The sequence below is a fragment of the Sturnus vulgaris genome, chromosome 16 (genome assembly GCF_052056855.1).
Source record: "Sturnus vulgaris isolate bStuVul1 chromosome 16, bStuVul1.hap1, whole genome shotgun sequence".
Taxonomy (NCBI): domain Eukaryota; kingdom Metazoa; phylum Chordata; class Aves; order Passeriformes; family Sturnidae; genus Sturnus; species Sturnus vulgaris.
The window spans coordinates 14,392,596-14,405,481 of record NC_142258.1 but is presented as its reverse complement, the minus strand read 5'-3'; the positions used below and the strand labels follow the sequence as shown (position 1 = coordinate 14,405,481).

Genomic DNA, 12,886 nt, shown 5'->3' with positions numbered 1-12,886 from the left:
ACAAAATTGGTTCTCTTTGTATTGAAATGCTGGTGACACCATAGAAATATTGGAGTAAGCTGGAAAAAGAGTTCTTTTCTACCTACTAAACCTTTGCAATAGGAGGAGCTTGCAAAATACTGACTGAAAGTTGATTTTCAGCCCATTTGCATTGAATGGAAGGGAAAATATTCCTGTGACCCTTACAGACATCAAACGTGTTCAAGCCCTTACAATAAAAGCCAGCTGTAGATATTTTAAAAGTACCTTCTCTAAATATTAAAAAAAAAACAGAAAAAAACAAAAACAAACCAATAACCCAGGACTTTGCTAAATAAGAGGAATTTCTGGTACTATTTCTGTGGAAGATGTCCCTGCCCATGGCAGGTGGGACTGGATGGGCTTTAGGTCTCTTCCCACACAAACCATTCTATGACTGTCTGTTCCTGTGATTCTTGGGAAAAATGTCAGACCCACAAGTGATTCTTCTTTGTGTAAGTCTGATGTGTCTCTCTGAAAAAAATAACAAAAAACCAATTGGTAGATGCTCAAAAGTTCATTACTTACATTGCAGGCTGATCCCATTCCTTTTGGTATATGAAGCTTTTACTTCTGCTTATAAAAAAGGTGATGTTTCCCTTTGTCCTGGACAGCACATGAACCAACAAGTGGCTGAGCCACAATTATAAGGAGATATTTGATTTTTTTTTATCTTGCCCTGAAGTATTTGGGCAAGATAAAAATATTTCACTCAGAAGCCTGTACCTGATGGGGCCTCACCTGGGCTGGTTCAAAGCCAAGAGAGACTCTGTCCACTCTGATTCTAGTGCACAACCTCTGGCAGAGTTTTGACCTCCAGTGCAATTTTGACATCAAAATGAGAAATACCATGGATATTCTTTGTGATGTGGGGGATTCTCCTGCTATTCAGTGCTCTTGCTGTGTTCCCAGATTGCTGACTTGAAGGCAGCTAGACAGCTTGCTTCTGAAATCACCTCCAAAGGAGCAGTCCTCTATGATTTACTTGGCAAAGAGGTGGAACTGAGGGTAAGTACACGTGGAAAAACTTGTGTTCACTGGGTGCCACAAAGGATAAAAGGGAAAAAAGTCTCAGTTCTTATTAGTGTCTGCATCTGACTTGAATATTCTGTGAGTGTGAAGGGATAGGCCTGACAGTTTGCATTTCCTTCCTATCATAGTCATGGCTGGACTGCAGGCAGCCTGAGAGAGCAGTTTGGCATTTCCTCTTCAGCAGGAAACTGAAATTCTGAAATACTCTCTCTTTGCAAATACATGTGCAGGCTGTAGTGGTGGGGATGGATATTCTGGAGATAAATGATGAATGCTGTTAGTTTTCCAAGGGCAAGGCTCATTATTTCTGTGGCAGGAGCTGGAGGCATCACAGCCTGCAGGGTACATGTTCTTCAGCTTAGCTGGAGAAGTAAAGAAGGAAAATCAAAAGCTGTTGTATGAAGTTGTGCCAGGAAGTCTTGCCATTATTGTCTTCAGTGCCTTTATCTGCAATACTGGAGGTTCTTCATTTTCTGAAAAGGGAATTTAAAGGAGGCAGATCCTGCGTGGTGTTGGAAATGTTCAGATGTCTGAGCTGTGGGGAGTGCACCCTTAAAAGCTGTAAACTCTGAGCCTCCACAATTAATGCTCCTGGGTCCTTGTGTGATGGAGTGCAGGTGTTTCAAAGGGTGGCTCCTACCCTGGCAAGTTCCTCCATGGAACGCTGCCTTTCCTGCTGGATCCATACATCACCCTGCTGATGCAGGGTGCTAATATTTCAAAAGAGAGGGAGAAGTGATAATCCAGTTTAACTCAACATGCACCAGCATCACAGAACTGTTAATCAGTTATTTCTCCTCTTGCACTCTGCCTCATTTCTTGGCTTTGGAGGAGTTTTCACACAGCTGCTGTGTGATGTGTTAATATTTGCTTTAGTGGAGCATTGGGCCCTTTTGCTCTGAGTACAGCATCCCTGTAACTCTGCTAAAAGTTAGCTATAGATCATTTGAGGTATTTTTAAAAGCACTCAAGCATTGGTTTGAATTGGTTGTTGTTCAGTCACTTGAAATCAAGGCTTTTAGGACACTGAGTTTAGAGCTGGGCCCTGGAAAAGGGCCAGGCACAAGTGCAGGGTGCTGAAAGCATGAGGTGAAAAATGAAGAGAGGAGGAAGTGCTTCAGTGCAGCCACTTCTCAGTGGGGCCATTAAGAGCTCTGGAGTGGGAGCTGCTTAGAGGTGCCATTTCTAAAAGGATGGAATTTCTTAGAGCAGTGAGCACATGTTCCTTGTGGCTGAGGGCACAAGATGGGGCCAACTAATCCTGTCCAGGTGCACAGGTTGTGTTTTGCACAAAGGCTTGGCAGATGGAACTTGCTGTCTTTAGGAAAGGTGACCTTCTGTGCCATTAGCTCTGAGTGCATTGCCTGAAGGCAGCAGGTGACAGTGACAGCACAGGGAGAGCCTCCAGAGAGCTGCAGAAGAGGCTTTTGAGCTCTGTTCCTTATGGTTTGGGGCTGGTTCCAAGGTTTCTCAGTGATTTGTTGAACCTGAATGACCCATTTTTGGATAGTGTGTTTAATGTCAAGTTTGGAACATGCAACAAACTTGAGACTTGAGCATGTAGCAAAGCAAGCAGATTTCAGGTTAAAAGTCAGCAGGTTGCAGGAACCAGTTTTGCAGTGGAATTTGCAATTTTTAATTATCATTTAAATTTAAATTACCCAACTCTGCCTTTCACTTGAAGTATGAAATCTGCCCATCACAGGAGAGGCTTAGAGCCAAATGCTGCTGGGCTTTTCCATCACTGTTGCGTCTGGGGTTCTTGTCAGTGCTGAGGGAAGTCAGGAATTGTCCTTCTTCATCTGCCACATCCTCCCTGGATCCTCCACGGGGAGGTGCTCAGGAGACCTCAGGAATGGCATCCTCTGCCTGCCCTTCCCCCCCCATTCCAGGTGAGGAAGAATTGAAGTTCATTCTGGCTTTGCCAGGGGAGTGGAGCTTTGCTGGTAGACACCAAATTAGCCATTAAACCAAGATTACTTTTATTGCTTTTTAATGTGCAGATTATTGATTTCCGTTGTTTTTTTTTCTTCTGGCAGTGCCTGGCTAATTAATGCTCACACTAAGTGGCACTGCCAGAGGGTTTGTGCTGTTGAAGGGCAGGGGAGCAGTGTGGTTTAGTTTTTTATTCCATTTTATTCTCCTGAAACCTGTTGCATGTGCTAAAATCTATCAACAGCTGTCATAGTGTTTAAAGCAATTTGAAAACATGGGAGTTTTATGTTCCCTGAAACCCTTTTCTCTTTCTTTTTCCTATCCATTCATTTCCAAATATTTAAATAAAAGCTCTTCCTACCTAAGATTCAACAGGCTGATGATAAATCTCATTTCTATCCTAAATGAAGATGGCTTCATTTTCCAGGAACTGTAAAGGAAATGCCAGCATTTGGCACTAATGGGTTGACTAGATCTGTTTTCATAGTCTGAGCAGCTTTTGGGGAAAGATCATTGGGGAAAAGTAAAGTAGAACTCATTATTTTGTTTGGAAATGTTGAATCTAAATTGCTCCACAACCTTTACCTTCTCTGTTGGAGTCTTTTTGTGCATTAGATAAATTTCATTGCTCCAAGTCATGAAACACTTTTTAAAATAAATTACTTTCTGAATGAAAACAAATTTCAGCTACAGAAGAATTTAGAGGAATGGTTCTGTTAGATTTGTTGGAGATAGAGAGTGCTGTAATGTAAGTAAATGTATGTACATATTTTTGGGGAAGAGTTGAGTTGTGATTTCTTGGAAGTGTGGTTCTGTGCCTTTCTGAAGCCTTTGCAAATACCTTATTTCCTGACTGAATAGATAGTTCCTCTGTATATTTAAACTACTTCCCAAGTTAATCTGCAATGCTAAAAAAGAATCTTTAATTAACAGCAGAGGAAGAAACAAAACCTACAGGGTGTGCTGAATTCAGACTATGGTGTTGTTAAGTTATGTGGGAGAAAAAATCCCAAACAACCCCCAAAGCTGTATTGGCAGATGAAAATCCCAAATATAATTACTGAATTTATGGAAGCTCTGCTGTTTCTAGCCCAGCTGTGGATGAGCACAGTGCAGGTTATTGCTGTCCTGTGGCAGTGCTGGAGATACAGAATTTTTATTTTAAAACACATTTAAACATTACATTTGGAAGGTAATTTGCAGCTTTCAGTCTTGCTGGTCCAAGCTTGGAGCACAGAAATTGCAGTTGGGATTTGTAGAGTTTAGTGGAGCTGATGAATGAGCTTGGTAGCACACAGTGAGATCCCTAAATGAAAAGCCAATTCCATGCAAATGCCATGCATGGAGAAATACATCTTCATCTTTATTGCTTCCTTTCCTGCCAGGGGCACTTTCTCTGCATTTCATTGCTATGTAACTTTAATTTTCAGAATATTTACAGTTTCCTTTGGAAGAGAAATCAGGAATGTTGAGTTCTGATTTTCTTTTTTTTTTTTGCATGAAGATTTGGATTTGAGATGGAGATGAGAGATTCTGTTTGGATTTCATTCTCTGTCTTCCTACACAGTACTAAATAAATGGAGAAAAGAAGAAGTTGGAAATACCAGGCTGTGATTAAGGCTGTCAAACCCCAAATCAAGAAAAGTAGCAAGAGAATTAATGTCAACACTCAGGCAAAATGCAGCACTGCTTCCCTGTGCATCCCCTTTTCTGGGCTCTACACAGCTGCCATTCTGTACATGGAAAAATACATTGTAAAAGCCAGTGGTGCTCTGTATCCTAAAAACATGGCAAGGTGGGGGAAATGGCCAGATTGACCTTTGGGGGAAGGGAGGGAGGATGAGCTGGTCCTAATCATTCTTCAGCTCAAAATCAAGCAGTAATGAGACTCTGAAGGGCAGTTGTCCTCAGCTGAGGAAGGGTTCTCTTGAATTATCCTACAATGGGAATCCAGAAGGAAAAGTTCCTGGCTGTTCATAACTGTGAGTGCCTCCCCCTCTGCTTCTGCCAGAGATGCTGGGCCACACGAGCAGGAGCCTGTCAGGAAGCTGCCCTGCTCAGACTTGCTGAATTATTGGACACAGGAAGATAATGGAGCAAAAAAAACTTCCAGAAAAAAACTGCCTCTGTGATGCTGGCAGGCAGAAAGATTTCTGACCTTCTCAGGCTTGTTTTCATTTTATTTACCTCTTCATTAGCTGGAAGACCTGTAAAACTAAAGAAAAATGAAAAGAATATTTTCTTTTAAGGCTTTTAGCTTATGTTGAAGATGGACAATGCAGTGAGTTTGTTTTCTAATGCTCCTCTTGGCACTTATCCCATCTGTGCCCTTGAACAAAGTGTTTATTCCCTATACCTGCTCCTGCAAATAAAGGAATTGCTGAATTTGGTAGATTAAAGCTTTTAACAGCCACATGAAGTGTTTGCCACTCTGTGGAGGACAAATTCTGGAGTCAGTCCAGGGCACTGCTCTGTTATTGGTATGGATGCCCACAGCACCAGCTTGTTCCCAAACTGATGGAGTCACTGAGAATCTGTTACCAACTCAGCTGGGAAAGGCTGGGATGAAACTCAGAGAGCCAAAGGCATTTAGAGGCAGCTGTGGAACTGAGGCAGTGGTGGTTCAGCACAAAGCCTTGCTGAGGACATTTCACTTGCATCTCTTTATTCCCAGCTTTTGGATTCAAGAGCCCTTCCTCCCTTCCTTCCTTCCCCCTCCTGCTGCTGCTGCTCAGAGGGAGAGAGAGAGATGTGATTTCAGAGCTGGCTGCATCACTCCCTGCTCTTTGGAATTTAACTGCAAAAAATCATTTTATTGGGAATGTTGAAGCATTTTTCCGCCTGCCAAATGTTACTTCTGGATACGAGACACTGCCTAGGGGAGGCTGATAAACGAATTTCTCTCATTTCCTGGCCTTTGGTTACAGAATTGCCATACATAGAACTTCTGGTGGAAATTTTTAACTTGAAATTTCCACAGCTCTGGAGAATTACTTGGTTTGCTTCATTTTTTTTGAATAGTCTTGCTTCTAACCCAAGCCTAACCTATCACTTTGAGGAAGAGGGCTTTTTGCAAATTGGGAAGCCAGAATTAACCCTTGCACCTGTGATCCAGTATTGAATCAATATTAGATTGCTTTAGCCACAACTGCAGTTGTGTGCATGTATTTAAAGTCAGAAATTATTTTGTATGACCTTCCCAGGAGTATTTAGCTTGAAGAAATGGCATCAGCAGTAAAGCAGTGGTTGGCACACTTCCCCTGGTATTTTGGGGACCAGGTATGTCCAGTGGAAGGTGTCCCTGCACATTGCAGGGAGGTGGAATGAGGTGAGCTTTCAGGTCTCTTCCAGCCCTACCTTTTTTTCCTTTGTAAACCAACCAGCAATGCCTGTGCAAGGCCATTTCCAGCTGATTGTATTTGGGATTTCACTCACAGGCTTAGCTTCTGCTCTGGAACAAGAAGTTCCTTGCCATCCTCCCACAGTCTGGAGGAAACATCCCAGGCCACCTCCTGGCCAAGGAGCCATGAAGTGACCCCCTGTAGTCCTGAGGACTGATCCAAGCTTTACCAAGTGCAGTCTGCCCTCAAACCTTGCACAGAGTAAATGAAAGGTGAGGATCCTGAGGGTGTGGGAAGATCACAGGAGGCACATCCTGGGCTTTGTGAGCTGAGGGTGAATCAGTGGCATCAACTCCAGAGCCAGAAGATGGATGTACCTGGTGAGGGAGGGAACAGAGGAGTGTAAATTCATCACTGTCAGAAAGCTTTAAAGTTCCCTTTCCTGCCTCAGCAGAACCACATGCAGGTTACTTCTGATTCTTTGTGATCTGGTGAATTTTTTTTTCCAGTTTTTCAGTTGCTTCTCTCTCCCAGACCTCCTTGTGACATGGTTTTTCCATGCTGGGATAGCTGAGGGTTTGGGGCACTGATTGAGGCTCTGCAGTGCTGAGTAGGGAAATGTCTTTGGAGACTGCTGAGATGAGCATGAGACCAAGCAGCATGGTCTGGGAGCAGCAGAATTCTCAATTACCACCACTTTAATGTCTTGAGGGGAAAATGGGCTGTTGGGAAGGCTCAGATTCCTTCAGAAGAATTAATGTCCCTCATGAGCCTTCCTGTTCCTGTATGACAGTGCCAAAGCATCCATCCCCTGGATTGGCCAAATGTGTGTGTGAGTGAACTCCCTGAGTAATAAACTCCCAAAGGGGAGCTCTGTGGCCTGCATGGACAGCTGGAATTGCCAAGGCCCTGTTTGCAGGGCATGTGGGGCTGCCTGGATTGAGGCTGAAGAGGCAGTGAGGAGTGCTCAAACTTCTGTGTGCATCAGGCTTAGAACTCCTGGAAAACAGATTTAACCTGTGGCCAAAAACTCAGAAAAAGAATCATGGAATGGTTGGAGTTAGAAAGACCTTAAAGATCACCCAGTTCCACCCCTGCCAGGGGCAGGGACACCTTCCACTACCCCAGGTTCTCCAGCCCCATCCAGCCTGGCACTTCCAGGGATGGAGCAGCCACAGCAAGACCAGTGTGTTAGGAAAAAAAAGCTTTAATTTCTGTTCCTTACCACAATAAAGGTGTTTAGAAACCTCTGCTAGACCTTGAGCACATGAGAACATGTTATTACACCACATTTATCATCAGTGACTAGGGTGCTGGTCATGCCTAATTACTTGCCTTGACTCCTTCCTGCAGTTTGGAGGAGTGCATCCATTTTTCCATACATCAGGCACACTGGAAGCTGCTTTATCAGCTTTTGGTCCATAACAATGGAAATCCATTACCAGTTGAAAATGCTTCCCTGGGCATATTTGCAGAATGGGTTTTGCAATAGTGGCTCTTCATTGTTAGCTGGGAATGAAGCTCTTGAGGAGTGATTCCCAGTAAGGGAAGTGGTGGGTTCTTCTTGGAAAGAGATATTAAAGATAAAACTTTCCTCTCTGAGAGTGTTCACAGGGGAACAGAAAATGGCCTAGTGACTGTTACCCAGGGAAGCTGTGACAAACATGCACAAAAAAATCAGTGGTTTTGATAGATACAACATATATTTGTTTCCATTATATTTCCACTATATATTACTATTTTTCCATAATATTTAATATCTTTTCCACTTAGACTTGTTACTCCAGAGAGTCTAAGTTGGATTAGGGGCACTGTTGTGACAGTGAGGTTACCCTGCCCATTCCAAGGCAGAGTTTTAGGGATGAGTTGTGTGTACAGAGGATTCTCCTCTCCATCTATAGGGATGTGAGGGGTTAATTGCCCTGACCTTCTCCTTTTCCAGTCTAACCCTGATTCCACAGTCTGAAAACACAAATTCCAGCCTTTCCACTGCTCTGCATTTCCCTAACAGATTTTCCCAGGCAGGTGTAGCTGTAGAACTGAACCTTGTAGAAAACAATGTGGATTTCTGTGGAAGCCTGTGGTGTGTGCATGAAACTTCAGGGCTGTTACAGGGAAGACAGGAGCAGGAAAGACAATTCAACTTGCATAAACTATTCCACCTAAAAGGGGCAGATCCTGAGAAATTTCCCCAAACCCATCAGCTCCCTGCCCTGCCCCAGTGCAGTGCCCTGTGCATGTTCTGGGATGTTTTCAGGCTGCTGGAGGGCAGTTGGTGAGGAAGTTGTTTATGATTACAGATTGCAGTCCTTGCTGTTCCTTTGACCTCTTTGCAAGTGCAAAGGACAATAATTCCTGTCCCTCTGCTGTTTTGTTTTTGAAGTGTGTTGGCTCTGTGGCACAGCCCCTCTGAGCCCAGTGCAGTTGGCAGGGCAGTGTCTGCACCAAGCTGGGCCTGGCAAAAGCCTCACAAATAAACAGGGATTTTGCTGGGCCTGGCAAAGGCCTCACAAATTAACAGCAATTTTGCTGAGCTTCTGAAATGCTAAATGTTCCCAGAATAACAACTGAGCTACATTATTCTTCCCCACCCTCCTCCAAAAAACATCTACCTATGGAATTATTTGGGAATTTGTATTGCACAGACATTTTGTATCTTAAATCTGCTCAAATGAACTTTCTGCTTTGGAGTTTGTTTTCCTCTGTGGACAGAAGGATGTTCACGAGCACTTCAAGCACTGTGAGGAGTCACTGCCACCAACAGATGCAACTCCTGTCACTCTCCCCAACAGAATGTTTGTTCTCCTTCTTTTCTCATGCCAGGAAAATGAGCCTTTGTGCAGCATGTGCTGGGATTGCTCAGACACCTGATCCAGCAGAGGAATAAGCTTAGCACAAAAAGCCGCTTTTATTTTTTTGCTGGATGAACTCCCAGGTTGGGTTCACCCTGCAGTTCCCTGGACTGGAGGTGGTGGGAAGGGAGCAGGCTCTGCTGGAGCTGAGCTGTGCAATCTGGAGAGTCTGGCATGGCATCTTAGCAAAGTTACTGGATCTGCTGCCAGAATTCCTCCTGTACTGGGCTGGGTACAGCCTGTGGCAAAGTGTACAAACCATTTTCAGGTTCTTAATCAGATATTTTCTAGAGAGATGCTTTCTCTATCTTTATCCACCTGTTACCAAGTGTTCTGCCAATGTAAGATTGTTTTAGGGACATGGAGCTGCAAAATTCCCTCTCTTCCCTTCCAGTGCCAAGCAAGTAATCCAAAGTTTTTATGTAATGACCAGGTCAGCATTTAAGGCATCAATTAGACAAGTGCACACCCAAGCCCATGTGCCCCCAAAACTGCTGAGAGAGGAGGTTTTTTAATCCTTTGGGATCTAAACAAGGATCACTGTGGGGTTTTTGAGGAGTCTGACTCACTCAGAAGCAGAGATGCCCATACATCTGCACCCTGCAATTTTCACATGGATCATGGAATGTCCTGGGTGGGAAGGACCCCCAGGGATCATTCAGTACAGGACACCCCACAACCCCAGCTGTGCCTGGGAGCATTGTCCAAAGGCTCCTGGTGCTCAGTGTCCCCCTGTCTGGCACAGTTTGGTGGCTTTGCAGTCCTTGTAGCTCCACAATTTTGGGACACTGTGCTCCTCTACCTGCACTGGTATTTTCATGGGTTGTGTTGTACAGGTGATGGAATCTTCTGTGCCCTGCTCCACGTGTAAAATCAGAGCAGTTGCCAAAAATCTGCGGTCAAGAATACCTGCGGTCAGACACAGCACTCACCTTTTTTAGAAAAGATGCTGAAATTGCTCCCTCCTGCTAATCTCAACTCACTTAACTTTTCATCATCTCCTGCTCTCTAAATAGTCTCAGCCTTGGTGAATAAACACTAAATCCTACCCAATTTATTATGCAGATGATCCTATCATTGTTGCTTGATCACCCTCACTTCTGCATTAATTAGTTCCTACGTGTAGTGTTTAAATATATTGGTTCATTTTATTTCATAGGAAGCAAGGACAGAATCTATTGCCAGACCTTTGGAGATAAATGAGGCTGAGAAGGTGATGAAATTTGCCATTAACAGCGTTCTGGTAAGCAAAATACTGTTTATTTGATTGTAAAATTACAATTTTTCTGCTTCAAGAAGAAATTAGCTCTTTTTATCAACTGCCTGGGCTAAAGAGTGCCAAAGCCATCACCTACCTGCAGCTGCAGTTGATGCATCTAAGCCCCTCTCGTGGGGGAAAACACATCCTAGTTCACATTCCCTGCCTTTGTTAGGAGCTTCCCCCCAGAAGCTCTACAGGAGGGATAAAAATTGCCCAAATCAGCCCAGAAATGTACACCCTCTGCCTTGTCTGAGCCCTGTGACAGAGTCAGGGCTGCAGGGAGTGAGCTGGGTAAGTGCAGAAGTGCAGGTGCCTCTGCACTGGGGAAGCTGGGCTCTGGAAGCACGACAGCTGAGCTGGGCTGGCTGAGCAGATGAGGATCCTGCCAGGCCACCCCTGTGCTGCTTGCTGTGAAGGACTTTGGCTCTGTCCTGCACTTGCCAGCACTGTCCTTGCTCCAGTGCCTGGCTTCTGAATTTCTGAACCTTCAGCTGCACTCTGTGAGGAGGGTAATTAATTAACTCCTTATCAGTTATTGCATTGCAAACTGCATCAAGTCCAAGGGTTTGGCTACAAGAGGGGAGCTCCAGGTTTAATCAGCCAAGGGATAATCAATAGAGATTCCAGGCAATCTTCCTTCTCTTGTGTTTTGCTGCTGCTCACAGCCTGTGTGAATACCAAACTTTGTTAATGTGCATTTCTTACTGCAGCTGTAGAGCTGATGAACTGAGAGCTGCATGAGAGAGGGATTGGCTTCCTGGCAAACAGCAGTGCCACACACTCAGCTCATTAATCCTGTCCCAGTTCATGGAGTGGCCTGTTGGAGCTGAGCAGCACCAACACTCACTGCTGGAATTCCAGCAATGGAATCCTCCCTCTCTGTTCTCCCTCAAAAGATGCTCGTGGTTTCTTGAGCCTGAGCACACTGGATGTACTCAGCTCATTTGAATCAATTGCAATATTCCCACTTCCCCTCCTGGGTCCTGTAGCCCATGTTGAAATGTTCCAAGATGCTTCTCAGATTTTGAAAAAAATTCATAAAGCAAAACTTAGGGAAGGATGAAGATACTCAGATATAGGAAGTTCTTTATAAAACTGACTTGTATCCTGAAGAGAGAAGAAAAATGATGGAAGCTTAAAATGCCCTAAAATAGTACCAAGAAACAAATGCATTTCTCATCTGTTTATTCAGAGAGAATCATGGAATCGTTAAGGTTGAAAATGACCTGAATGATTCCATTAAGATAAAATCCAAAAAGACCTAAATGATGCCAGAAGATAGGCTTCTTCCTGCCTTCTACTGCTTCTTCTGTGAGAAGGAAAACTAAAGTTACAGCTGTGGGCTTTTTCCTTCTTTAAGAATGTTGGCCAAAAAATCAGGTATTTTACATTTGTAAATGTCCAGTTAGTTCATTATCCTGGCCACAAAGAACTTTTGGATTTCCATTCCTTACTTGAGTAAACACAGATGAGATTATCCAGAACAATGTTCAGCATCAGAAAGATAAATTTAATTATCCCAGTGCCAGCCATGGTTCACCATCCTTTTCTTTCAGGGAGAGGTCCAAAAGACTAAAGACATGTTGAATAATGTGGCTTTGGATGAAGCCAGTTTGGAAGCCAAGATTGAAAAACGAAAATTGGAACTGGAAAGAAGCCAGAAGAGGCTGCAGACTCTGCAGAGTGTTCGGTAAAGATCATGAACTGATCATCTACTGCAGGAAGGAGTGTGGGCATAAAGGATGGAACTGGTGCAAACAACCCCTCTGTTCCCAGAGGCTTCTGGTGTTCACCACCAATGAAGGAAATTCATTCTGCAGGCCTTGTTAGGATCAGATTCTTTGGGCACTGACACAGTCTGCCAGAAAATTTGTAGGATCACAGAGTCCCAGACTGGTTTGAGTGGGAAAGGACCTTAAAGCCCATCTCATTCCACCCCAGCCATGGGCAGGGACACCTTCCACCATCCCAGGCTGCTCCAAGCCCTGTCCAGCCTGGCCTTGGACACTACCAGGGATCCAGGGGCAGCCACAGCTTCTCTGGGCACCCTGTGCCAGGGCCTGCCCACCCTCCCAGGGAACAATTCCTTCCCAATATCCACTCTAAATCACTCCTCCTTCAGTTTGAGCCCATTGCTCCTTGTCCTGTCACTGCAGTTCCTCCTGATGAGTCCCTCTGTCTCCTTGAAAGCTCTTTCAGATACTGGAGTGTTCAGGTTCACAGTTTGGGTTGATTCCTGGCCCTTAATTAACCTGCAGATTTATACAACCTGCAATCTGACCTAATATTTAAAAAGAGGAAAGATTAGACAAGGGAGTGGTGGAAGGAATGACCTGGATTCACACCCCTGTTTTATCAGCACCATGGATGTGGATTGGGTGGGTGTGAAGCTCTGAGCAGCAGCAGTGGTTTTTGGGTGCATCAGTCAGCTCTGGGCTGTAGTGACA

At 44.3% G+C, this 12,886-nt stretch overlaps 1 protein-coding gene across 4 annotated transcripts in view; it reads left to right on the top strand.

The window, feature by feature from the left end:
• Positions 1–12,886, top strand: part of IFT38 (intraflagellar transport 38) — a 56,808-nt gene that overhangs the window by 6,909 nt on the left and 37,013 nt on the right. For all 4 annotated transcript variants that reach the window (XM_088174602.1, XM_088174601.1, XM_014892138.2 and 1 more), the window contains exons 5-7: positions 931–1,026; positions 10,338–10,421; positions 11,996–12,129. In XM_088174602.1, coding sequence (XP_088030728.1) covers positions 931–1,026; positions 10,338–10,421; positions 11,996–12,129 — 314 coding nt within the window. The remainder of the gene's footprint in view (positions 1–930; positions 1,027–10,337; positions 10,422–11,995; positions 12,130–12,886) is intronic.